Below are 27131 nucleotides of genomic sequence, written 5' to 3'. Positions count from 1 at the left end.
TTACTATTTATTGATCTTTGAAGGAGAGATAGAATGCGAGCAGGGGAGGGGCAGAGAGAGAGGGAGACACAGAAACTGAAGCAGGCTCCAGGCTCTGAGCTGTCATCATAGAGCCCGATGTGGGGCTCAAACTCACGAACCGCAGGATTACAACCCGAGCTAAAGTTGGATGCTTAACTGACTGAACCACCCAGGTGTTCCACGCCAAGTTCGTTACTAAGCACAGATAACATCACGGTACCAGTTTGAAAAGTGATGTGCTTATTCTCTTGTACACCCTGTATGTGCGTGTCCATGAGAATATGTTCACTAGGGTATTATATATACCTATACATATGTGAAAATATAAGCCTTTCATAAAAATTCTTCTTATAAGAAATGTAACAACAACAAAAAATAAATGTAACATATATGGACTTTTGAGCTTTCTTGGTTATTTAAGGCAAACTGTGTGAAAAGATGATATTTACCCACCATTTTCTTGCCTACCGCCTTAACACAGAAATAGATTTTGTTTCCCAAGTCAATTTGTATTTGCATATGTGGAAATTTGCCTTACATGTGTGGAAACTCTAACAACAGAGGATCCATGTGTACCTTAACATTTAAGAAATTACCTACCAACAACTCTCAGTTTTGACCAGTAATTGGTGTAAGGCTGTGTGAATTTCCGCACACTGTCCTGTCTGTTTTTGTTCCTAACCATGGCAACACCTCTCCCTACCTTTGGGGTAGGTTAAGTAGCCACTTCCATCCCTCCATACCCAGCAAGGAATCGGAGACAGAGATGCAGTTACATTCCCAAGATCTGGTAAAACTCTTAGAGCTGGAACTCAGATCACCTGGCCCCTTGTCCTAGGACCTGCCCCCTCTCTCACACCATGTTACTAATTTCAATTGAGGGGAAGTGAGCATTTGGATATAAACTGCTAAAATATAACATCATTTAGGAGGATGCATTTATACATACATAGATTCACACAGAAAGCAAAGGATGACATCATATATTTGATAAGGAGTGAAGAGCAACCATGAACCAAATTACATCAGATAGCTAACCTAGAAGGACTCTTCCCCAATATCACATGATATACCACTCAAAATCATCATTTCTTTTCTTGAATGTCATTTCCTATAACTTGGACTGTTTGCATATTGATAAATGGATCCTTATGTCTCAGAATATTATCATTCTTTTGGCAGTCTCTCAATCTTTAAAATGTATATGTGGGTAGAAAAAATACAAAGACATCTTTTTCTTTATAGACTACAACAAGCATCAGTTGGGTACTCGCTACTTACTATTACACACTGTGGTAGGTCCCGGGGATTAAATGACTATTGCCCCCAGCTGACTCAGTTTCTAGAGGGAGCTCAAGCTAAGGATTCTAAAAATTGCACAGAAACAACATCCTGACTCTAGTGACCTATTGATGTCTTAGCTCTTTTGAAAAAGTTAGAATTTTCAAAATAACAGGCAGCTGGTTTAAAATGTATGCCCTTTTTGGTCAAAGGAGCCCCACAAACACAGATTGAGGAAAGTACAAGTATTGGTCTAAAGCAAATAGTGGGGGTGCCTGGGTGGCTCAGTCAGTTAAGCATCTGACTTTGGCTCAGGTCATGATCTAATGGTTCATGAGTTCAAGCTCCACATCGGGCTCTGTGCTGACAACTCTGAGCCTGGAGCCTACTTCAGATTCTGTGTCTCCGTCTCTCTCTGCCCCTCCCCCACTTGTGCTATCTCTCTCTAAAAAATAAGTAAATATTAAAAAATCTGGCGGGGGGGGGGGTTGGTGGGTGGCGCCTGGCTGGCTAGGTTGGTAGAGCATGCGATTCTTGATCTCAGGGCCGTGAGTTCAATCCCCACTATGGGGGTAGAGATAGAGTTTAGGGGCACCTGGGTGGCTCAGTCAGTTAAGCATCTGACTTTGGCTCAGGTCAAGATCTCACAGTCTGTAAGTTTGAGCCCCACATCAGGCTCTGTGCTGACAGCTCAGAGCCTGGAGCCCACTTTGGATTATGTGTCTTCCTCTCTCTCTCCCTCTCTCAAAAATAAATAAACATTTTTAAAAAACTTATTTTTTTTTGATTTGAAGAAAATAGTGATTTAGAGCTTCACTGGGAAGGAGGACAATGATCCATAATAGAAAATATGCCCTCCTGCTGAGGGATGCAGCACAGTTCTACCTCAGTGCTCATCCTCCAGCAGGTGCTGAAGGCATGTTCATTTAGTGGCCAACTAACCACACACATAGGGGCTGTCATGCAAGTTCAGTCCGAGGGGAGTCAAATGGAGAAGGTAGTGAATGTGCCTCATTTTAGTGGAGTTTAGGGTCCCTGCTGACAATGGCACATCTGCAAGAACAGAGTGACCGGTGGGGCCACCCCTGTACTCTAAGATGATCCTAACACTAATTAGTGACACAGAAGCTCAGACATTTCCTGGATCAACATCTGTATGCAGCAAGGCCTTTCCAGGGAGAAAAAGTAATTGAAAAACTTTTCAGAGGTGAGGGAGGCACGCCTAGCCACATTATTTACTTACTCAATTCGATTTTTTAGTGTCTGAAGTCACAAAAGTTGTAACCAAGACAAACCAGGCTACAAGTACCATTTTAAAATGTCATCAGCCTTGCAGAAACATTAGACATAAATCATGAGTTTTATTGTATTTGCAATTAAACAGATCAAATTTAATGTCCACAGAAAAGCCTTAGTAATTAGTATAAAGATTAATATAGTGAAATGTCCCTGGTTTAGCAGGCCTCCCAAGCAAAGCTGAAATAAAGAATTGAGTATATAATCAAATAGCATGTGAATATTAATGCACAAAATCCTCCACGTCCCCAGCTCCCAGATGCAATTATTTTCTATTCACATTAATTGTTCCTAACAGATGACATTAATGACTTTGAGTTAAAATGTATCCAAGGGAAGATTTTACAAGATCAATGCTGTTTAGAAATAAGGTCACTTTTATAATTATTTGCTCAGATTTTAACCACTATTCAACATAATAAGGTTAACATGGTGATTGTTTTCTAATGTGAATATTGAAAGTTATTTTTCATACTAGCCAGTAAGTGTATTGGATGATTCACATTTTTCCTCCTACATATTTTTTCCTACTAATACTTTCCAGCACAACTGACAGACAGTGAGAGTGTGATTACTATTTATAAGCTATAGTTTTCACATACATACATATGGCTTGCTCATAAACTAGAATAAACGTTTTGGGTTAGGGCATGTATTATCTAATCTAGAAATGTCAACTCCTTTGAGATTTAACTGGCCAAGCCAGGATTTGGAAACAAACAATTAAATCACCACTGTGCAACATTTCTGCTTTTTACCTAGAAACTTCACTCACGCATCTTAGATCTTTCATCTGGAGATTTGCTCTCAGACGTGGAAAGAAGCCGAAGTCTGACGCAGTCACGAACTGATGTTGAGATTCATGTGAGTTTCCCTCTTGCCTTCAGAATGCTTGTTCAGGTTATTTTCCTTCCATCAAATATGATGTCACAAGTGAACCATAAAGCGCATCCTTGAAGCATTGTCAGGCAGATAAAAATACCTTCCTTTCTTGTGTTCTCTGAAATTCAATATTATGTCCCCCAGCTGATAGAGTAAGCAGAAAGTGTCACTCTTGGCAAAAATATCGTAAATCTTGACTTTGTCCCCAAGATACCTTTTTGGGTATTGATTACATCTCAAAGTCTCTGAGAAATGGTCAAGGAGCTTTTTATTAAAGCCCATGTCCTATATTATTCATCCTACTTTTATGATATATTATGTATGAACTTTTAAAAATTCATGGGCTGTACATTTTTTTTAGCTAGGGTTAGCTTTGTGCTTATTTGGCAAAACTTTAACCAGCATGGCTTTTAACTCTCATTGACATAAAGAAAGTAACTTGAAAAATACAAGAGCCAAATAAATATGTAATGAAAAATGTTAGGCTTAAAACAGTGACAGATGAACATTTGTGGATAATTGGCTTTTGATTTTGTTGTATAACTTTATCAATGTAGATAGGATATTCTATATCAAAGGTAAATGTTCTCAGTTTAGATTGGAATTAAATTTCAGTGGAATGCTGTCACTTTAAACATTCATGAAGACCTTAATGCCTTCCAATCTATAATATGGCCTTAAGGTCAGGAATTTTTTAAGTGTGCAATTTATATCCAAGAAACTCTTGCCTTCATTCACTCTGTCTCTCTCCTTTTTTTTCATCCATATTCGTTTTTTAAAATATAATTTATTGTCAAATAGGCTTCCATGCAACACCCAGTGCTCATCCCAACAAGTGCCCTCCTCAATGCCTATCACCCACTTTCCCCTCTCCCCAACCCACCATCAACCCTCAGTTTGTTCTCAGTATCCAAGAGCCTCTTCTGGTTTGCCTCCCTGCCTCTCTGTAACTTTTTTTCCCTTCCCCTCCCCCATGGTCTTCTGTTAAGTTTATCAAGATCCACATATGAGTGAAAACATATGGTATCTGTCTTTCTCTGCCTGATTTATTTCACTTAGCATAATACCCTCCAGCTCCATCCATGTTGCTGCAAATGGCTAGATTACATTCTTTCTCATTGCCAAGTAGTATTCCATTGTATATGTAAACCACATCTTCTTTATCCATTCGTCAGTTGATGGACATTTAGGCTCTTTCCATAATTTGGCTATTGTTGAAAGCACTGCTATAAACATTGGGGTAAAAGTGCCCCTATGCAGCAGCATTCCTGTATCCCTTGGGTAAATTCCTAGCAGTGCTATTTCTGGGTAATAGGATAGTTCTATTTTTAATTATTTGAGGAACCTCCACACTGTTTTCCAGAGTGGCTGCACCAGGTTGCATTCCCACCAGCAGTGCAAGAGGGATCCATTTCTTCACATCCTCTCTAGCATCATAGTCTCCTGATTTGTTCATTTTAGCCACTCTGACCAGCATGAGATGATATCTCAGTGTGGTTTTGATTTGTATTTCCCTGATGATGAGTGACATTGAGTATCTTTTCATGTGTCTGTTGGCTATCTGGATATCTGCTTTGGAAAAGTGTCTATTCATGTCTTCTGCCTATTTCTTCACTGGATTTTTTTTTCAGGTGTGGAGTTTTGGTAAATTATTTTAGACTTTGGATACTAGCCCTTTATCTGGTATGTCATTTGGAAATATCTTTTCCCATTCTATCAGTTGCTTTTTAGTTTTGTTGATTGTTTCCTTTACAGCACAGAAGGTTTTTATCTTGATAAGATCCCAATAGTTCATCTTTGCTTTTAATTTCCTTGCCTTTGGAGATGTGTCGACTAAGAAATTCCTGTAGCTAAGGTAAAAGAGGTTTTTTTCCTGTTTCTCCTCTAGGGTTTTGATGGTTTCCTGTCTCACATTCAGGTCCTTCATCCATTTTGACTTTATTTTTGTGTATGGTGTAAGAAAGTGGTCCAGTTTCATTCTTCTGCATGTTGCTGTCCAGTTCTCCCAGCGCCATTTGTTAAAGAGACTGTCTTTTTTCCATTGGCTATTCTTTCCTGCTTTGTCAAAGATTAGTTGGCCATACTTTTGTGGGTCCAATTGTGGAGTCTCTATTCTATCCCATTGGTCTATATGTCTGTTTTTGTGCCAATAGCATGCTGTCTTGATGATTACAGCTTTGGAGTAGAGGCTAAAGTCTGGGATTGTGATGCCTCCTGCTTTGGTCTTCTTCTTTAATATTAGTTTGGCTATTCGGGGTCTTTTGTGGTTCCATACAAATTTTAGGATTGTTCTAGCTTTGAGAAGAATGCTGGTGCAATTTTGATTGGGATTAGATTGAATGTGTAGATAGCTTTGGGTAGTATTGATATTTTAACACCATATTTATTCTTCCAATCCATGAGCATGGAATGTTTTTCCATTTCCTTGTGTCTTCTTCAATTTCTTTCATCAGATTTCTATAGTTTTCAGCATACAGATCTTTTACATCTATGGTTAGGTTTATTCCTAGTATTTTATGGTTTTTGGTGCAATTGCGAATGAGATCAGTTTCTTTATTTCTCTTTCTGCTGCTTCATTATTGGTGTATAAAAATGCAACTGATTTCTGTACATTGATTTTATACCCTGCGACTATGCTGAATTCATGTATCAGTGCTAGCAGACTTTTGGTGGAGTCTGTCAGGTTTTTCCGTGTAGAGTATCATGTCATCTGTGAAAAGTAAAAGTTTGACTTCTTCTTTGCCAAATTGATGCCTTTTATTTCATTTTGTTGTCTGATTGCTGATGCTAGGACTTCCAACACTATGTTAAACAACAGTAGTGAATGGACATCCCTGTTGTGTTCCTGATCTCAGAGGGAAAGCTCTCAGTTTTTCCCCATTGAGGATGATAATTTCTGTGAGCTTTTCATAAATGGCTTTTGTGATGTTTAAGTATGTTCCTTCTATCCCGACTTTCTTGAGGGTTTTTATTTAGAAAGGATGCTGTATTTTGTCAAATGTGCATTATTGACAGGTTCATATGGTTCTTTTCTTTTATTAATGTGATGTATCACATTGATTGATTTGTGAATATTAAACCAACCCTGCAGCCCAGGAATGAATCCCACTTGATCATGGTAGATAATTCTTTTTATATGCTGTTGAATTCAATTTGCTAGTATCTTGTTGAGAAATTTTGCATCCACATTCATTAGGGATATTGGCCTGTAGTTCTTTTTTGATGCTAGGTATCTGTTTGGTTTTAGAATCAAAGTAATGCTGGCTTCATAGAATGAGTCTGGAAATTTTCCTTCCATGTCTATATTTTTGGGAGAGCTTGAGGAGGATTGATATTAACTCTGCTTTAAATGTCTGGTAGAATTCCCCAGGGAAGCCATGTGGTCCAAGACTCTTATTTGTTGGGAGATTTTTGATAACTGATTCAGCTTCTTTACTAGGTATGGGTCTGTTTAAATTTTCTGTTTCTTCCCGTTTGAGTTTTGGTAGTGTGTGGGTGTCTAGCAATTTGTCCATTTCTTCAAGGTTGTCCAGTTGTTGGCATATAATTTTTCATAGTATTCCTTGATAATTGCTTGTATTTCTGAGGGAATGGTTGTAATAAATCCATTTTAATTAGTGATTTTATCTATTTGGGTCCTCTCTCTTTTCTTTTTGAGAAGCCTGACTAGAGGTTTATCAATTTTGTTTATTTTTTCAAAAAAACAACTCTTGGTTTCATTGATCTCTACTGTTTTTTTTTGGATTGTATATTGTTTATTTCTGCTCTGATCTTTATTATTTCTCTTCTTCTGCTGGGTTTGGGGTATCTTTGCTGTTCTGCTTCTAGTTACTTTAGGTGTGCTGTTAGATTTTGTATTTGGGATTTTTCTTGTTTCTTGAGATAGGCCTGGATTGCAATTTATTTTCCTCTTAAGACTGCCTTTGCTGCATTCCAAAGGGTTTAATTTGTTGTATTTTCATTTTTGTTTGTCCCATGTATTTTTTAATTTCTTCTCTAATTTCCTGGTTGACCTATTCATTCTTTAGTAGGATGTTCTTTAACCTCATGCTTTTGGAGGTTTTCTAGACTTTTTCCTGTGGTTGATTTCAAGTTTCATAGCATTGTGATCTGAAAGTGTGCATGGTATGATCTCAATTCTTTTCTATTTATTGAGGGCTGTTTTGTGACCCAGTATGTGATCTATCTTGGAGAATGTTTCATGTGCACTCAAGAAGAAAGTATATTATGCTGCTTTGGGATGTAGAGTTCTAAGTATATCTGTCAAGTCCATCTGGTCCAATGTATCATTCAGGACCATTGTTTCTTTACTGATTCTCTGTCTAGATTATCTGTCCATTGTTGTAAGTGGAATATTAAAGTCCCCTGCAATTACCACATTCTTATCAATAAGATTGCTTATGTTTGTGATTGTTTTATATAATTGGGTGTTTCCAAATTTGGTGCGTAGACATATATAATTGTTAGCTCTTCCTGATGGACAGACCCTGTAATTAGGGCATTAGCCCTTCTTCATCTCTTGTTACAACCTTTAACTTATAGTCTAGTTTGTCTGATATAAGTATGACTACTCCAGCTTTCTTTTGACTTCCAGTAGCATGGTAGATGGTTCTCCATCCCCTCACTTTCAATCTGAAGGTGTCCTCAGGTCTAAAATGAATCTCTTGTAGACAGCAAATAGATGGGTCTTGCTTTTTTTTACCCATTCTGATACCCTATGTCTTTTGATTGGAGCATTTAGTCCATTGCATTCGGTGTTATTATTGAAAGATACGGGTTTAGAGTCATTGTTATATCTCTAGGTTATGCTTGTAGTGATGTCTCTGGTACATTTTAGTCCTTGCAACATTTCACTCACAGAGTCCCCCTTAGGATCTCTTATAGGGTTGGTTTAGTGGTGATGAATTCCTTCAGTTTTTGTTTGTATTGGAAAACCTTGATCTCTCCTTCTAATCTGAATGACAGGCTTGATGGATAAAGGATTCTTGGCTGCATATTTTTCCTGTTCATCACATTGACAATTTCCTGCCACTCCTTTCTGGCCTGCCAAATTTCAGTAGATAGGTTAGCTACTACCCTTATGTGTCTACCCTTATATGTTAAGCCCGTTTATCCCTAGCTGCTGTCAGAATTCTCTCTTTATCCTTGTATTTTGCCAGTTTCACTATGATATGTTGTGCAGAAGATCAGTGCAAGTTATATCTGAAGGGAGTTATCTGTGCCTCTTGGATTTCAGTGCCTGTTTCCTTCCTCAGATTGGAGAAGTTCTCAACAATGATTTGTTCAAGCACACCTGCAGCCTCTTTCTCTCTTTCCTCTTCTTCTGGAATTCCTATGATACGGATATTGTTCCATTTGATTGAATCACTTGGTTCTCTAATTCTCCCCTCATGATCCTGGATTTTTTTTTTTAATCTCTCTTTTTCTCAGCTTCCTCTTTTCCCATAATTTTATCTTCTAATTCACCTGTTCTCCCCTCTGCCTCTTCAGTCCATGCTGTGGCTGCCTCCATTTTATTTTGCGCCTCATTTATAGCATTTTTTAATTCATCATGACTATTTGTTAGTCCCTTGATATCTGCAGCAATAAATTCTCTGCTATCTTCTATGCTTTTTTCAAACCCAGCAATTAATTTTATGACTATTATTCTAAATTCTTGTTCAGTTATGTTGCTTATATCTTTTTTGATCAATTCTTTAACTGTCATTTCTTCCTGGAATTTCTTTTGAGGAAAATTTTTCTGTTTCATCACTTTGGCTAGTTTTCTGTCCCTTATGAGTTTTAAAAGTTTGTTATGTGTTCTGCACCTGTGAGCACTGCTACATTAAAGAGGGTCATACACTGTCCAGGGCCTGGCCCTTCAGTAAGTGTTTTTTGGAGAGTGTTACTTGCTCTCTGGTGTTGTGACTTTGGTTATTTTATTTCCCTACTTGTAGTGATGTTTTGGACCCTCTACCAGGTGTACTTAGATTTGTTCCTTGAAGTAGCCCTGGAAAGGAAAACAGACAGACAAACAGGAAACAAAAACATGCAGACACACAAACCAATAAAACAAACCAACAAAATAAAAAAACTAAAAACAATCCAAAAGCAAAAAACCAGAAACACGAGCTACAAATAAAGAACAGGGTGGAGGCGGTGCTGATGGAAGAGCATACACAAAGACAGAAATGACAGGGGCGGGGAAAAAGAAAAAAATGAACAATGACCAGGCAGAGAAACTAAAAGGCTTAATCCAGAGATAGACAAAGGAAAATAAGGAGGTAGGGGAAAAAGAAACGAAGGTAAAGTTACCCAGACAGAGAAACTGTACTGGTTGATTATTCCAGAGAGAGAGAAAGGAATGTAAAGAAGAACCTGTATCAAGAGAATGGATTAAATATGGCCGTTTAAACAAACCAATAGCCATAGTAACCAGCCTAGAGGAGGGAAGAGATAAGAAGGAGAAATGGAAGGAAGAATATATCTATATAGTGAGAATTGTCCTAGAATTAATCCAGGCAATGCAGAAGCACTGGTCTGGAGGAGGGGGTCTGTCTGGTTCCACAACGTCTATCCCACTCCAGTAGATACACGGTTACCTGGCTTGGAGGGGCGTGGTTTGGTGTAGACAGGTCCCACCTCCACTGGGCCCCGAGGTCAGTTCCCTGAGACCCCCACCTTGGTGGTGGTGGGAGAAAAATGGCAACCCCCCAGTGTCTCCTCCACGACCTGGTGTCCCAAATCACTCCTTTGAAGCCGTCCTTACTGTGCCATGGGCACAGACTACTGTCTGTCTCACTCCTCCGACTCTGTGGCCTTGGTGCTTGGCTGGGATTTAAACTCCCTCTCTGTGCACCCCGGTACTGGGGAAGCGCCTCCTGATATGTGGTCCTAGCTGGTTTTGTCCTGTGCCACAGCACTTCAGGGGAGGGGACCGGTTTCTCCTGCTGCAGACCGTGCCCCTGATCTACCACCGAACCCGGAGGTGGCTCCCTCCTCACCAGGTGCATGAACAAGGCAACCAGCCCCAGTCCGAAGATGGGATCTGCAGTTAGAGATCCTCTAACCTGCAGTTACAGATGGGATCTCTCTCCATCCCGATCTGATGTTTTTTGTGTTGTCCAGATACAGTCCTATGCTTCCCCAGCCACAATTTCTCTTCCCTTTGTCTCTCTGCAGAAGGGGATCCCTCCTCTCCATGCCTACACAGCCCGTTTTATCTCCCGTAGTTCGCAATCACCCACCTATGGCCCCTCAGGTTGTCCCGGTTTCTCTAGGATAGACAGTCCTCTCTCCTTATTTTTTTTTTTTAATTACAGATTTTGTTTGTATTTCTCACACTAAGGATGTTAAAGCATGAGTCACCCAAGGTAGTAATCTAAAATACACAATGAGAAAAAAACATTTCGACTAGTGCAAAAGGGGTGTATTTTGCCAATGAAGTCAACATAATTAAGATAATGTTACAGTGGAAACCACTATACATTTTTGGGGGGCCAAAAATCTTTTTAATAATAATCATCTATTGCTAATTAGATCTCTTCCCTGTTGGGTACTTTATGGTCTGTATATGTCCAGGATTTCTGCTTGTTGTTAAGGTCCTCACTTGGTGCCATAGAATAATGGCTAGGATGTGGGCCTGACTTCAGAATGTTGTACTAGCTTGGTAACATTACGCAAGACAGCAATGCCACTGTGCCTCAAGTTCCCCATCTGAGAAATGAGCATAATGATATTTATTTTCTATTTCGGAGAATCGTGGTGAGGATGAAATCCCACAATATATAAAATTCATGTACCACAGTACCCACCAACCGTATTGGGGCAATAATAAGATTCCTGCTGTTTAGCGCTCTTCTGTTCTTCATAATCAGCACTATGCCACAGCCACAGAACACTGTGGCAAAGATGGGGAATGATAACAAAGAGCAGTATCTGCTAGTATATCTCTCCAGAACTTCATATCAATAATTCCCAGAAATAAAGGGCACCCACACTTTTGGCTGTTGCTCAGTCCAGTTCCTGTGTGCAAGGTATCAGACAACACTGGCACCACAAGAAAGTATAACATAGAGTCTCTTAGGGAGACTGTAAACTTGTGATTTAGTTTGAGAGTCAAGACACACGTATAAAAAAAAATAATAGTAGCAACACCTAAGTGTTACTAAGCATTGCTGTATGCCAGGGGCTGTCCAGATTTCACAGTGATCTTGTATGATATGTACTTTCATCATCTCCATTTACAAATAAGGAAACTGAGGCATGTAGTGGTTAAATAACTTTCTCAAGGTTAAGGAGTTAGCAAGTGGAAGGGCCAGAGTTTAAACCTAATAAATGGCCTTAGAGTTCAAGCACTCAACCACACAACAGTTAGTTATTCACTGGAGTGGATAATCCTGCTTGATAATCATTTGCTGATGAAGGAGACTTCAGGAAAAAGGAGCTCGCATTGCAGCCATGATGTAAGAGATTCTAGGTCCCTTATTAACTTCAAATATTGATTGTCTAATGTGGGGTAAATATGGGAGAATATCCAATATGGAGGACTGACCCTTCCTCTTCTTTTAAGGAATTACCCTGTAAATTCCCCCCCCCACCCCCCTACACATATGCATAGTCTCTCCCCACTGCACTGGTCCATGGGTAGGCTCAGACCGTTCCCTTCATCCTGCTCCAAAGTCCAGGTCAGGCCGTGTGGTAATACAACTTGCTACCAAGCAACCCACATCAGAGGTAGACCTCTTTCATACCTTCCCCTAGGGACCCTCTACTCAAAGTCCTGGCACAGCAGCATAGAAGCACCCAGGAACTTGTCAAAAATACTACACATCAGATTCCACCTCAGAATTACTCAGAATCTGCATTTAACAAGATCGCAGAAAAAAAAAAAAAAAGGGGCGCCTGGGTGGCGCAGTCGGTTGAGCGTCCGACTTCAGCCAGGTCACGATCTCGCGGTCCGTGAGTTCGAGCCCCGCGTCAGGCTCTGGGCTGATGGCTCAGAGCCTGGAGCCTGTTTCCGATTCTGTGTCTCCCTCTCTCTCTGCCCCTCCCCCGTTCATGCTCTGTCTCTCTCTGTCCCAAAAATAAATAAACGTTGAAAAAAAAAAAAAAAAAACAAGATCGCAGATGATACATGTACACATTGAAGTATGAGAAGCCTGACTTGGAAGATATTTCTCTGCTTAAGCACCCCCAACCCCACCGACCTCTATATGACAGTAATAGGTCTTCTCCACCTCCCTGAAGTATGCTCCATCACATCTGCTCATCTCAAGTTCATGGTCAAAGGAAGATGCAGCAATTCCTCCCTTTGGTAGCTCTGAGGTTAAATTCCCTGTCATCTTAATCCAGCATCCATACAGGAGGTACACACATGGGAAACAACTGGGCAAGGATGCTTATTTGTAAAAAGTGTCCTGGGAATGGAGTTGAGCTGTAAAAATAGATATAATTTTGATAGGTATAGTAGGAAGGAATAGGTGGGAAAGACAGAGGGAAATCATGGAAGTTTCGGTGCTTCGAGAAAAGGTAGAGTACAAACGGTAACTGAAAGCCATACAGAGTGTGAAAAGGGCCATTAGAAAAATTTATATCAGGGGCACCTGGGTGGCACAGATGGTTGAGTGTCCAACTCTTGAGTTCGGCTCAAGTCATGATTTCATGAATCATGAGTTCCAGCCCCATGTTGGGCTACTTAATGACAATGCGGAGCCTGCTTGTGATTCTCTCTCTCCCTCTCTCTGTGCCTCTTCCCAGATCTCTCTCTCTCAAAATAAATGAATAAACATTAAAAAGAAAAGAAAAGAAAAAAGAAAAATTTAGATCTGGATGGTCTCACAGGACACAGTCACAATCTCCCTCTGGAGAACGGACCAGTCTGTCAGAGCAGAGGCAGTCCTAAATAAAACCACCACCCTGCTTATTCAAGCAACAAAATATGAAAGAGGTTTGGGGATGGTGAAAATAGGAAAGTGCACGAGTAGAAGGGGAGTGTAATGTGTTACTTCTGAAAGTTTGTCCTAGATGTACGCAGTGGCCCAAGTGTCGATGTCAGGCAACCTGTGCAATAGCACTACTGGTTGTAGACATCTGTCAAGGTACAAATAATAAACTCTCCTTAAGTAAGTTACATGCAGCAGTAACAAGGTCATAAATCAACAGATACTGCTGAATGCTGAATTTTTAGACAAGTTTCTCCTCTCAGTGCTATTTAGAGCCAAATTTCGGGGGTAGGGGATGGAATAGTAAAATTTCTTGGCATATTTAGATCACTTAAAGGGATTGTTATGCAGCAAAAATGAAGTATTGATAGCAGGCAAATGCTTGATGTTGAAAACCTAACCTTATTAAGTGTTATGGATATTGATTAGAGAGGAAATTAAATATACCCTTTGTACTTATGCGGGGGGTTAGCATGTTCCCTGAGTACTCCCAGAACAGCATGCCTTTCCTTTCTCCAGTGGGGATTTAGTCACTGTCAGCTGGAATTGCATTTGGAGAACAGTGATAAGTACTCAGGTAATAAAGGCACCCATAAAGTGTCAATAAATTGCATAAGTAAGAGGCTTTGCCATTCTGTGAATGACACAAAGACAGATGGTTCCCCATCAAAGAGCTTCTGAGACAAAGCTTTATATAGATAGGAGACTGGAATGAGACGGTAATGGAGAGACTTTCTTCTCGTGATCAGGATGCTAAATTAATTTAGCTTGTCCAGCTCATGGAGCTTCATCTATTACATTAGGGGCCAAGAATATGGCTGTCAGGATGTGCTTTAGATGTTTACAACTTTGTCACCTGTGCCCCCACCTGGGTCTTCGGCATGGAACCCAGATCTAGTTGATGTGGCAGTCTTTACCATTTAGACAGCCAAATGATATGGAAAGTTCCATAACCTTTCCAACAGTACCTCCTAATTCCTCAGTTTGATGTGCCACTAGACATGACTTCCCGGGTATTTGATTCCTGACTCAGAATGATGCTGTGTGCGGAGCCAGGAGAACAATCTGGTGGAACTGCCCCCCCCCCACCCCGCCACATACACACAAAGGAAGACCTTGAGGTGCATGGAAGTTAAATGCTTTCTTTACTCAGTGTCTCCTGCCAGGGGCAACATGCAGCCTGAGATCCAGGTCACTAAACTCCCAGTGTAGTGGTCATGCTCTTGAACCCTACAGCCAAAAATGCTACTCTGTCTTCATTCTTTTGTGCCATTGGTCATGGCTTGATATGGATCTGATTATTTGACCCATCTGACTGGAGAAAGTGGGAAACTACCATTGTGATATTTCTGCCATTGTGATGGCAGTTCGTCATAATCAAGTACCTACTTAGGCCAGGTACTGTGTGATATGCTTCTAATCTAGAACCCCATTTGGTCTTTGTGGTAACTCTATAAGGTAGGCAGTAATGATAATAGTATCATTATTCACTTTAAGAACAAATGTAGCTCTGAGGGATTAAATAATTCCTCCTAGTATATTAGCAAGAGGCAGAGCCAAGATTTGGACCTCTAGGCTGTTTGACCCCAAAAGCTGTCCTTCTAAGCACTAGGCTACATTTGCTTCTACCTCACTGTGATGTCAAGTTGGTATTTACTGTCCCCTAAGCAAAGCCTTAGCTCAGAGCTGTCCTGCTTTTTTAGGAATGCCAGCCGAATGCAAAATCAGGAGCCCCTGCTTTGAAATGCCCTGGTTTGGGGATCGTCATCCCTGGTCATCTCTGTCCTCGAAACAGCTGCAGCAGCAGTGAGCTGTCTCTTTCGAGCACCTGCAGTGAGAACTCCAGCGGCTCCTCCCACACATGGCATGATGGAAAGAACCTCAGGAAAAGGGTAAGGCCTCCTTTTGAGACAATTTAGCATCAGAGTGAGCCAGGAAAGAATCCTCTTCTGGCAGGAAGGTGGACAGTGGGAAGAGAATGACCATTTGTTGAGTACCTGTGCATTTACTGCTCACAGAATTATATGGGGAGATCTCATTTCCTCCATTATATGGGAGAGGAAGCTGGCTCAGAAATGTTAAGTTACTTGCCAGAAGTCCCACAGCAAGTGAGGGGTGGAAGGATGATGTAACCCAAATGACTTGGACAGCATTGGCGGGAGGAGTTGGGAGGAAGAAGACAGTTTCCTTCTGTGCTTTGCTGGAGCCCACCAAGCTCATAGATTCACATCAAGTTGGAACCCAGAGCCCTGGCCTAATGAAAGTGACGATGTTTCAGGCCAACTCAGATGTTTCCAATTAGTTTTATGGACACTTTCTATTGCTGCGATGCTCAGAAAGACTTGCTAATGCCCACTGCAAATGACAGTGAGCAAGGCCACTGGCCAAGCCATCCCCGACTAAGCATCCCTTGAGAACTCAAAGTGAATGTTGTTTTCTTCCCAGATGATAGGGAGGATGGTACATCAACTCAGAATGAATGGCCGAAAGTTTTCAAAGTATCATTAGCTTTGTAGGAATTTACTACTCAAGCATGGCATGTATTATATTGACCTCCTTTACTCAGTTTTATAGCCTCATAAAGCACTAATTGACTATAAATTGGAGGGTGGCATGGCAGAGAGAGAAAATACCATGGTAGATGACAGGGACTGTGGCTCCACTGGAGGCAGGCATGCGCTGACTTAGATGCCGGGAGTTTTTTCACCAGGTTGTTAGGTAACTCCTGCTGCTGGATGCCTCCCATCTGCTAGGTGGGCCCTCACAAGCGAACAAGCATCTGTGCAGGCTGCCGTAAGCAGAGGGTGTTGAAGAGCTACTTCTGCCCTTTCCCCATATTGAAGAAAAGCGGAAAGTACACAACAATGGAAACCCTGAATCAGAAGTTTCAGAGGTCATTTTCCTATCATATGCGTAAACTCCCATTTATTATTTGGAAGCATAGAAGCCAGGAGGGCTCCATAACTGCCAGAAAATAATAGTGAGGGAGTAGCTTTGTCATACTCTGAACAAGAACTCAGAAAAAAATTTCAAAGTGGAATTTAGAGCTTATTCCCTTGGACTCAGATTCCTAATACAGCATGTATATATTATCAAAGTTGTTCCTTCTGAGTAGATGTTCAAAGTTCTGAATAATGGCTGCTGGAGCCTGACTCTTAACAAACTGGGAAGATGGTCAGGAATGTTCCCTCTCTTTGTGGTTGTCACTGGCTCCAGAGCCCTTGCTCTGTTCTCTTCACTCCCCCTTTCCCTCCCTTCCCCCCTCAGAGCCTTTGTCTTTTCGTCCTTTGCCTTGCCTTGCCTTTTTTTCTTTTCTTTTTCCTGAAATTCTTACAATTTGAGCAACCCTTGATCTTTTAGGGAAACCTCTTCCCTGAGAAAGGAGAAATTAGGTTCTTATGTAATTTTTACACACTCAGGTGACTGTCATCTGTGGATTTCATAAGGTCCTGACTCAGAATGGATATGAGTACCAGCACACCTGCCACATCTCACATAGTCCCAGTTTTCAAGGACCTAGCAAACTAGACCCAGCCCATAAAGACATTTAAATTTATATTATTTAAGAAACTTCTACAGTTCTTACCATGTACCACGTACTCATTTAGTATTAACTTACATAATAAAGTCATGTATTATGAATTTTCACATGACTACAATAATAACTTGCATAATAATAAATATGTGACCAATGGCTCTTTCATAATTCACAATTATTTTTTTAATATTCTTTTCTATAGAAACAGAAAGGAAGCCTGCAAGAGATGCATTAGGCTGCTCTGCATGGAGGAATCTGGATCTAATTCATGAATAATTACCATGTGCCACCCAGCTCTTTTAGTATTTCACAAGTATTAGCTCATTCAGTGCTCATAAGAGCCTATTTAAGTAGGTTTGCCTATTCCCCCATTGTACAGATGAGGCAATTGGGCTGCTGAGAAATTAAGTAACTAGCCAAAGATCTCATAGCTGGTAAGTGGCAGAGCTGGTTAGTTGGTTCCAGAACTTTCACTCTTTGCCATTCTGCTGTCGTGGCCCTGTTGAATCAGCCAAGCTTGAAATATTATTCAAATTATTGGGATGGACTGGTTACATTAAGACCAAGAATGTTATTTAAAAAAAAAAAAAAAAGTTGTGTGAAACCATTGTCCAGTCAAGAAATAGAAAAAGACTATGGACGTGGAACCTAGGCCCCTATGTTATCAGCGGCATCCTTCAGCCAATTGCACTGCCTCCCAGAGCAGCTGTTTTCCAGGCACAACATGAAGCTGCCTGTGGAAATGCCAGCTCCTCCCTCATCTCTCCTATAGAAGATTCATGCTTTTTTTTTCAAGTTTCCAGATTGTTCCAAACTTTTCTCATGTTACTGAATACTATAATATTACTGAATTACTGAATACTATATATTTACTATATAAAAATTACTGAATTACTGAATACTATAAAACCTCCCAGGGCCCAGCTCTCCATCCTGTGAGATTAACCACATTCCTCAATTGGTTTTCCACAGGATGGAGAGCTGGGCCCTGGGAGGTTTATGGCCACTGGCCCTGGGATGAATCCAACCTCAGGAAGCCAGGCTTTAAAGAGGCAGAGGGAGCTCGGCTGAGCACATCTTCTATGGGTTTAACAAATCTGCCTTTTCAAGCTCTTGCAGAGTACTTCTGCCTGGCTTCTCTTCTTATTGTGAACGTGACTATCAGGATCATGGAGCTTCTTAGAAACCCAAGGAGGGGCAGCCCTCCCACTGGTTGGTCTCTAATACCCAAACTCACTAATGGGATTTCTCCTGATTTCCAAAGAAGTTTTATTGGCATAGAGGAAAAGGAGAGGAAAAGGGAGGCATCACCAAATAGCATCTATCCACAGCAACTTCTGATACTGGAGAGTTTTCTAAAGAAAATATATAATTTGACTTAAAAACAATCAACAAATAACAGATAAAAAAATAAACACCATGTGTTGTAGATAGCAAGAGTAATTTTAATGGAAATGTCTTAGATGTAAGCAAATGTTCACAGATTACTAAAAAGCCAAGGCTCCAACATGAAGTTTCTGACACTTTTTCAACCTCTGCACATGGTTTGTGTTCAGTTATGGGCGGGGGCAGCTGGTATGGAGATGCCAAGAGAAGTTGCACTGTTAGGCAAGGTGGGCACAGAGCACACATCTGAAACCACCAGATTCACTCATAGAAGTTCTTCACCTTTAATCATATAACCTTAAAAAAAAAAAAAAAAAAAGACTGAGGTCAGTGCCCAAATCCCACCGATTTCTCTGGGTCTTGGTATGCGATAAAACTCTGCAGGTTCCATTGAAGAGAGGGGTGCGAGGGGTGTGAAGATTGTCTACAATTATGTATGATCTCTATTATGACATTGACAATATAGAGAAGAGAACTGAGAGACTTGGCTCCAGTCACATAGTATTGCCAATGGGTATGCAGGCTTGAGAGCCAGCCTGCCTGGGTTAGAATCTCCGCAATGCTACTTTGGAACCAAGTCCCAGGAAGAGCCCTGGAAATCAGAGCTTTTGAAACCTTTGTTCCAACTCTTCCTTAAATGTGTAATCTTAAACAGACTAACCATGCTGCCTCTCAGTTTTCTCCCTTTTTAAAACAGAATTGATAATGTCTCCCTCATGGTGTTGTTCTGAATATTAAATCAAAGCCCTGTTCCAGTGGTTGCTACACAGCAGATGGTCAGTAAATGCTACTTCTCTACTTCTGCCCTCCACTTCTGGTTAGCAATACTCTGAGAAATATGAAGGTCTGTGTAGGATAGAATGGTTTTTCTGTGTCATTCTTAGTCAGAATTAGCACTAATATTTGGGATGGTATCAAGAACAGAAAATTGACCTTTCATAGTAGGTAAATCATTACTATAGGGTTCTAGCAGCCAGTGTCCCACTGTTAGATGTATGTATGTGTTTCACAGATGTTCCCCTTCTATCAAAGAAAGTTATGAAGACCCAGAACTATCAAATTTTAGAATGGAAGGGACCATTAATATAGGGACCAACTTGCTTTTCCATTTACCCACTCTACCTCTTGTAAATACTGTACAATGAGGTCATATTGTCTTCTGATTATTTCCTAAGTGCACCTTCAACATATCTTCACTATTTTGGTCTTTGCCATCCCACTTCTTCTACCTGGAGATCATTTCCCCCAGGTTTCAGCCAAGGCAAACTCATCCTTTGTTTAGGGGCTAGGGAGGTTTGAAACACAGACACACGCACACAGACACACACACACACAGACACACACACACACACACACCCCAAAAATCTTATATGCCTCCCATGGCTTTTCCAAACAGGGGTTTGACTTCTCTCTGAATTTCTGGAGTTCCTATTACATTCATACTCCTCGTTTGCCCCCTTGACTTCTGGTTATTTGTGTCAAGTCTCCTCTCCTCTGCTGGCTTGCTTGCTCCTTGAGGGCAGGGTCCTTATCTACTACTTTATTACATCATGGGCTACTTAGCTCAGAAGCTGGCAAAGCAGAGATTTGCTGCATAGTTAATGATTAATTAGCATTAATTAATTAAGGTATGCATTTATAGAGGAATACTGAACCACCAGAATCAAGTCTAATCACGGACTTTTCCTTTTTGTAGTTGTGATCCACGTGATTCGGTGATGTCTGACATGTACTTTTCTTTCCTAGAAATCATCACAAAACTGGGATAAAAGGCTAAGTATTGACTCTTCGCTCCCAAGTGGCTTCGCTAGTCCGACAGATGAACTACCTCCCACTCGTATCAAGGAAAGTCACATTTTGGAAGGACTAAGAAAGCTACAGAAGCGAAAGGTGTTACTTGAACCCCCGTCAGTGATAACAAAATGGGGTTATAAAGATTGCATGAACTCAAATGAAGGAATATATTCTCCAGGAATTAAGAGTAGCAGCATCAAGGGGTATCCCCCCTGCAAACCAACTGACATGAGGAGCCCCAGCAAGGAGCCCCATGAGACATTTGTCTATGACACAGATTCCCATGATGATGCTGATGAGGACTCTTCCTCCTTAGCCTTGCTCCAGGCAGCTCCAAACCAGGGCTGCAGGCTGCACAGTCATAAATTAACCCACAGTGTTTCTGACAGCCTATTTGGCTGGGAGCTGAATAGAAAACACTTTACAGAAGGTATGTCCTCAGTTTACCCCAGGGAAAGGCCTGAGAATCGGACCAGTTGTGCCAGCAACTGCCCCTTGGAGAGGATGCTGTGCCCAAGTGTGCAGGCACCCCAAGTACAGAGAGAGAGGGAGCCACGCGGTCAGGGCCGTGTGGCTCTCAGTCTACAGCTTTCAGACACCGATGACAATGAAGCCTTTGATGAATTGCACATCGGTAGCAGTGACGAGAAAAGCCATTCAGATTTGTCACTGACTGCTGACACTGACCGATCCATGGAGAATCTGGACATCCTTATGGGATTTGGAAAATCTCAACTGGGGTCTCCTGATGAGGAGGAAAAACAAGTGCCCATCCCCTTAGAGAGTAGACCAAAGACGTTTAGCTTCATTAAGCAGCAAAGGGTTGTAAAAAGGACTTCTTCAGAAGAATGCATTACCGTCATATTTGACGCGGAAGATGGCGAGCCCATTGAATTCAGCTCTCACCAGACTGGCTTTGTCACTGTTACCAGAAATGAAATTTCCATCAATCCGGCCCCTACTGGACCCAAGGCAGAACACACTGAAATTTTACCTCAGGGAATGGCTCATTTACAGCCAGGAGCTGCAGCAAGAGACTACACTTTCTTGAAGAGACCCGAAGAGGAAACTGAGAAAAACATTCCAAAAGATGACATAGATAATGTTACTGTGGCACCCACTGGCTCTTTCAGCCCCAGGACAGTCACACAAAATACTCAGCGACCAAGACCGGCCAAACCAACACTCACTGTGTCATGCCAGAGTAATTCTAGGTCTTCAGTGTCCTTGGGTATCTATCAAAAACAAAGTCTGACAAAAATCCCTGCCAGGGGCAAGTCTTCACCTCAGAAATCAAAAATGATAGAGCCTGAACTCTCCTCAAGAGTGCCCTCATCGGGCCCAGTGTCTCTTGAAAAATCACCAGCCTTAGCTCCTGGGAAGCTCTCACGGTTCAAGAAGACTGAGGGCCCAGCACCCCTTTTTGATTTGCAGCCAGATTCACACATTCCAAAACACCCTGGCCAACTTCCTCATGGCTCCAAAATGTCCAGCAGAAAGGATTGGGTCCAGTGCTCCAAGAGTCAGATTCCAGCATCACAGTTACTGCCAAGGCCGCTCAATGATCCAGGTGACAATGGAGAACCCCCGACGAGGGACAAACACTGTGACCCTGGGCCAGAGGCAGGGATGAAATCACCTTCCCCCCCACCCCCTCCAGACAGGTCAGGCTCCCTTCTCATCAGGCCCAATTATGACTATTTGCCACCACCCTCATCTGCCAAGCCCGACACCAGGGTCCCCAATGAAACAGCAAGGACCATATTCAAATCCCCACCTCTGAAGGGATCCTCTGCTCCTATTATCTCTTCTAATCAGATCATGACAGAAGTGCCAGGGAAGAAACCTTCTGTGGCCTTCAAAAAGCCTATCTTCACTCACCCTCTGCCCTCCACAGAAAGAGTGATTCAAACCAGATGTTCCGCTCATACCCCAACCAGCTCATTTGCTGTGATGGCCCCAGGGCCCCTAAAGGTCTCTCCAAAGAGAGGTGTCCCCAGAACCCCACCTCACCAAACGCTTGGGATCACACAAGCAGACACAGGGTTACGGACTCCCAAGAATTGTCCTTCAGCCCCTGAGCCACTGGAAATATCGTCCCCCAAAAGTGTGTCCCCAGGAAGAAAAGGACAAATGAATGACTGTGTCCCCACCTCACCCAAGCCTGCCTTCTTAGGGGCGAATGAGTCACCATCATCTCAGGGTAACAGTCACTCATCATCACCCTCCTCCAAAAGCCATAACACCCCACATGGTTGTCAAAGCGCTCATGAGAAAGGGCTGAAAACTCGCCTCCCGGTTGGGTTCAGAGTTCTCATGAAATCTCCCCAATTGCTCAGGAAAAGTTCTACAGTGCCAGGGAAACATGAAAAAGACAGTCTGAATGAAGCCTCTAAAAGTTCTGTGGCTGTGAGCAAGGCTAAGCCAGAGGATGCTGGGAATCCAGTGAGCATGGAGACCACAGTGGGAGAAAGAACTGTGACTCCACTGTGTTTTCAGGCACAAGGCAGTTTGGCTGAAGGGCTTCCCCTGGAAACGGCAATGCCAGAGTCATTGGATAATAGCATCCTTGGGGCTGATGGAAAAGATGGGGTAGAAAACAGGGCTGTGAAAAGATCCCTTTCCTCCAATAAGCCACACTTAAAACCAGCTCTAGGCATGAATGGAGCCAAAGCCCGCAGCCAGAGTTTCAGTGCTCACTCGGGTGACAAGCCCCCTACTCCCCCCATGGAAGGGCCAGGCAAAGTTCGAACTCAGATTATTACCAACACCGCTGAGAGAGGCAACTCCCTCACCCGACAGAGCTCCTCCGCGGAAGTCTCGCCCAACAAGACCCCTTCTGCTCCCATGTCTGACAGTCTCCCCAGCGTGGGGAGGCCTCTGGGACATCTCTCCACCAGGCAAGGCTCCCTAGGGAGTGCAGGCAGCAGCCCCAGTAGCCAGCATGGGAGCCCAAGCAAGTTGCCTTTGAGGGTCCCTCCAACATCTGAAGGGCTCCTTGCCCCCTGTGGAATGGAAGACAAGCAGGGCTATGCAGAGGGAGGATGTCCCACCATGGCTGTCCCTGAGGAACCAAACAGTGACCACTACACATGCCCACCCACCCCAACAGATTGCCCACGAGCCCCGCAGAATCTGGGGAGGACAGAGCATCCACACAGTTTTGAAACAAGCAGGACCTCCAAGCTAGAAACTTCTGGAAGGTGTCCAGATACTTCTACAACCAGGACTGGTGCTGTGAGCCCCGAAGCCCCCCTCTCACCCACAATTGAAGAAAAGGTCATGTTGTGCATTCAGGAAAACGTGGAAAAGGGCCAAGTGCAAACAAAGTCCCCCTCTGTGGAAGCGAAGCCAAAGCCGGGGCCTTCTTTAGCCAGCTGGTTTGGTTTTCGGAGGAGTCGACTTCCAGCTCTCAGTAGCAAGAAAATGGATGTCTCCAAAACCAAAGTGGAAAAAAAGGATGCAAAAGGTTTGGGGTTTGGAAACAAACAGCTAAAATCGGAGAGAAAAAAAGAGAAAAAGAAGCCTGAGCTGCAGTGTAAAATGGAAAATGAGCTTGCCAGGAACACTAGGTTGGCACAGAGTCCAGACAATAGTTTACAAAGCAAAAATAATTTGAAGACCCCACAAGACATCTATGACCAAACGAAGTTTGAACCAAGAAGTAGACCCAGCCCTGTCACATGTTCAACGAAAGATACATTTATGACGGAACTTTTGAACAGGTAAGGTCTTGGCAAAGAGGGTGGCAATGTCAAGGGGTCCCCCCCCCAAAACAGGGAGGGTCGTTTGCTTCCTGCACATGAAATGCTGGTCAAGCATGTTTTCATGCAAACAGAAATGCACAGTGGCAGCAGTCTTTTGTACATTAGCCAGAATTTAAACAATGAAATAAAAGTTAGCCATAAAATGATAATTTAGTCCATGTTACTTTGTTAACCAAATCAATGGTCTTTGAAATTAAAGAATGGTAAGTTTTATCAAGGTTGATAGAAATTCAGCCTACACTGGGACCGTGGATTGTACCCACATGGCATGAAATGGAAGAAAATTACACATACGTTTTAAGGTATGCCGACCTCATTGATTGTGCCAAGCAAGCAAACGTATACTTAGAAACGTTCCAGAGGTAATTACATTTCCTGCTGATCTCAAGCCAGACATGTATTTAGCAATCACTCTTCAGTGGCTTTTATTTTGCTCCCTCCTTCCCCCATCTCACAAGCAGTAAGTAAGTAAGTAAGTAAGTAAGTAAGTAAGTAAGTAAGTAAATAAATAAATAAATAAATAAATAAATAAATATCAAATCTAAACTGACACACTCCTGGGATGTCAGATGAAGATCTGATCAAGGCCACTGACAAACATTTATCACTCAAAGGTTTAAAGACAAAGAGATACTAAGAGGTTACCTTAAACATCAAAGGATTGGGAAAAGTAGTGATTGAAGAAGAGCAATGTAATTTATCAGAGGAATCACTTTCTACCTGCAGAGTTGATAAGAAAGCCGCTCAACATACAGAAAGTGGATCAAATAATGTTTCCTGCAGGAGTGTGTTAAAGGGCAGCTCCCAGGGTTCCTGCCTCACCAGCAGCTCTACGAGCACTCAAGGAAACCACAAGAAAAACATCAAAACCAAAGCCGATGTGGAAATACCGAAAAGCTCCCTGGTAAGTGCTCCCCCCATCCTGGTTATGAAGTGAATCTGGTTGGGTTCTTTCTAGCTGAGCTGATGGCAATGTACAAGCACAAGATTATTGGGTGAATGGGGGGAGAAAGTTCAAGGAAAAGGAGAGACACCTGGTGACAGCAGAGAAGTGAGAGCAATATTGCAAATGGAGTCGCTGCCTCCAGGATCTTTTCTGGGTTAGCTGCCTTTCAGGGCAGTATAACCAGAGTGCCTGCAACTGACAGGCTGGTGTCATCTTCAGATTAGCCTCCTGTGCAGGGGATTTGTTTTGATGATCATTTCCTTCATTTCCAGCAACACAAAAAGGCGTGGACATGATTATAAAACATAATAGCGCTAAACAATTGGAGAGATTGTTGGCTACTTTGATGGCTCGATTTAAGCACTGTTCTTTTTTTTTTTTTTTCCTGAAAGCTGTATGTACCAATTCCTCTCACCTAGACAGAAAGTATTGAAGAAATCTATTTTGGAACTTGATTCCCTATTATTGAGTCTCTTAATTATGGAGTGAAAAGCTCAACTCAGGGGTAATTTCTTTTAAGAAATGAAAAGGCCTGGGTAGCTCAGTTGTTAAGTGGCTGACTCTTGATTTTGGCTCAGGTCATGATCTCATGATTCATGAGATCTGGTCCCAAGTCTAGCTCTGTGATGACAGCATGGAGTCTGCTTGGGGTTCTCTATCTCCCTCTCTCTCTTCCCCTGCCCTCCTCATGTGAGCTCTCTCTCGTTCTCTCTCTCTCCCTCTCCCTCTCTCAAAAATAAATATTTAAAAAATGAAAGAGTATTTTTATATTTCCCCAGGATATGCTTGTTTCAAATAATATTTCGGTTTTAAAATTACCTTAAATTGCGTTTGCTCTCCTTACCTTCTTTCTGTTCTTGCATAATTGATTTGGTGATATTTATTGTTCCTTTGTATAAGTTTTGAAGCACTTCCACAAACAAAAAGAAATTCTTTTTATAGAATTACTGTATCCATATGTTTTTGTAGTATAATAAAAGAGATTGTAAAATATGGTACATACTACCATTTTCTTAGGGAAAACCTGAAATATAAAGTCATTATAAATTTTTTTTTCTAGAGTGTTTCACAGGAGATTTTAGAAGTAATCATGATTGGCATTCATTATTATTAATTACTAGTTTAATGAATTCTTGATATTTAGGGTCCCTTAGAATTTCATAGACATAATTTAATTTAACACAAATGCACATTTTTCTTTCAAATAGCTTTGGACTCGGAAGAGCTATAAAGTTTTTGGTTTTTTGTTTTTTGTTTTTTTTCAAATGCTCTGAAGTCATATTGCAAACTAGGTCCTTGCAAAAGTTTCCCCCCTCCTTTTTCTTCTGGGCTTCCATGGTATCCTCCCTTCTTTGAAAATGTAGATGTCCCCGCATTGTAAAATCACAAATTATAAGCATATGTAAGGCTGCCCTTGTAGTGTCACCGAAAGGAAAGAGAGAATGAACAGTGTGGAAACGTGCAATATGCCAGAAATTCAATCCAACTGATCTAAAACTTTGATAGCCTGGCAGAGCCTCTTATCAGAGGCACTCAATTTAACTATGCCCCATTTAATATGTTTCTGACAGCTTAGGGTATATATCTTTGCTGCACAGAAATACCAAAAAAACAAAAAACCTTTGTTTGGCTTTCACAATTTCATTTTTACTTTCTCGTTACTTCCTAACACTACAGTAATTTCTGTGCTTTTTGTCTCTTGTCTTCAGTCTTTCACTGAATTACTACATTTCAGGGTAGTAATAAGTGTCCTTTGGTCCTTCCAGAATATCAGCAAGAAACATTCTTATTATTTTCTGTGAAGTACAAAGATTACTTAGCCACCCCAAAATACATAATCAATAGGGATATGCTAATTTTTTCTAGTTAGCTGCAAGAGGAAATTAGTCATGCTGGGAAGCTTTTCCATACAGAGGAATATTATTAACCTGGATAGTTGACCACCTAGTCTTTTTTTTTTTTTTAATGTAAAATGCAGTGGGGTTTTTTTGTTTCATCTCCATAATCATCAATGTGGAATGGACTAAAATTACTAATTTCAGAAAGGACATTGCCATAGTCTCCTTTGGGACTAGTACAAGACTAGCAGTGAAAACCTATTTATTATATGTTATCAGCCTGTACAGGAAGGAAATTAGTTGCAAAATAGGATATATTCTAATACCATAGCACATTGATGGGAATGCCCACGAACCTCTTAAAATTCAGAGTTTGAGGGAATTTTCCCCTACTAGAGCTCAAGGTAAATTTCCCATTTGCTTATTTTAAACTCTATTGCAGAGAATCTTTCTGACAGT

The 27131-nt window shown here is 41.6% G+C and overlaps 1 protein-coding gene across 1 annotated transcript in view; it reads left to right on the top strand.

Moving 5' to 3' along the window:
- NCKAP5 (NCK associated protein 5) overlaps nucleotides 1-27131 on the top strand; it is a 579104-nt gene that overhangs the window by 502345 nt on the left and 49628 nt on the right. The window contains exons 10-13 of the mRNA XM_032594105.1: nucleotides 3361-3462; nucleotides 15107-15295; nucleotides 20074-23846; nucleotides 24615-24792. Of these exons, the coding sequence (XP_032449996.1) occupies nucleotides 3361-3462; nucleotides 15107-15295; nucleotides 20074-23846; nucleotides 24615-24792 (4242 nt within the window). The remainder of the gene's footprint in view (nucleotides 1-3360; nucleotides 3463-15106; nucleotides 15296-20073; nucleotides 23847-24614; nucleotides 24793-27131) is intronic.

This window comes from Lynx canadensis, chromosome C1 (assembly GCF_007474595.2).
Source record: "Lynx canadensis isolate LIC74 chromosome C1, mLynCan4.pri.v2, whole genome shotgun sequence".
Classification (NCBI taxonomy): domain Eukaryota; kingdom Metazoa; phylum Chordata; class Mammalia; order Carnivora; family Felidae; genus Lynx; species Lynx canadensis.
The sequence above is the reverse complement of the archived record's forward strand: the minus strand, read 5'-3'. Positions and strand labels throughout refer to the sequence as shown.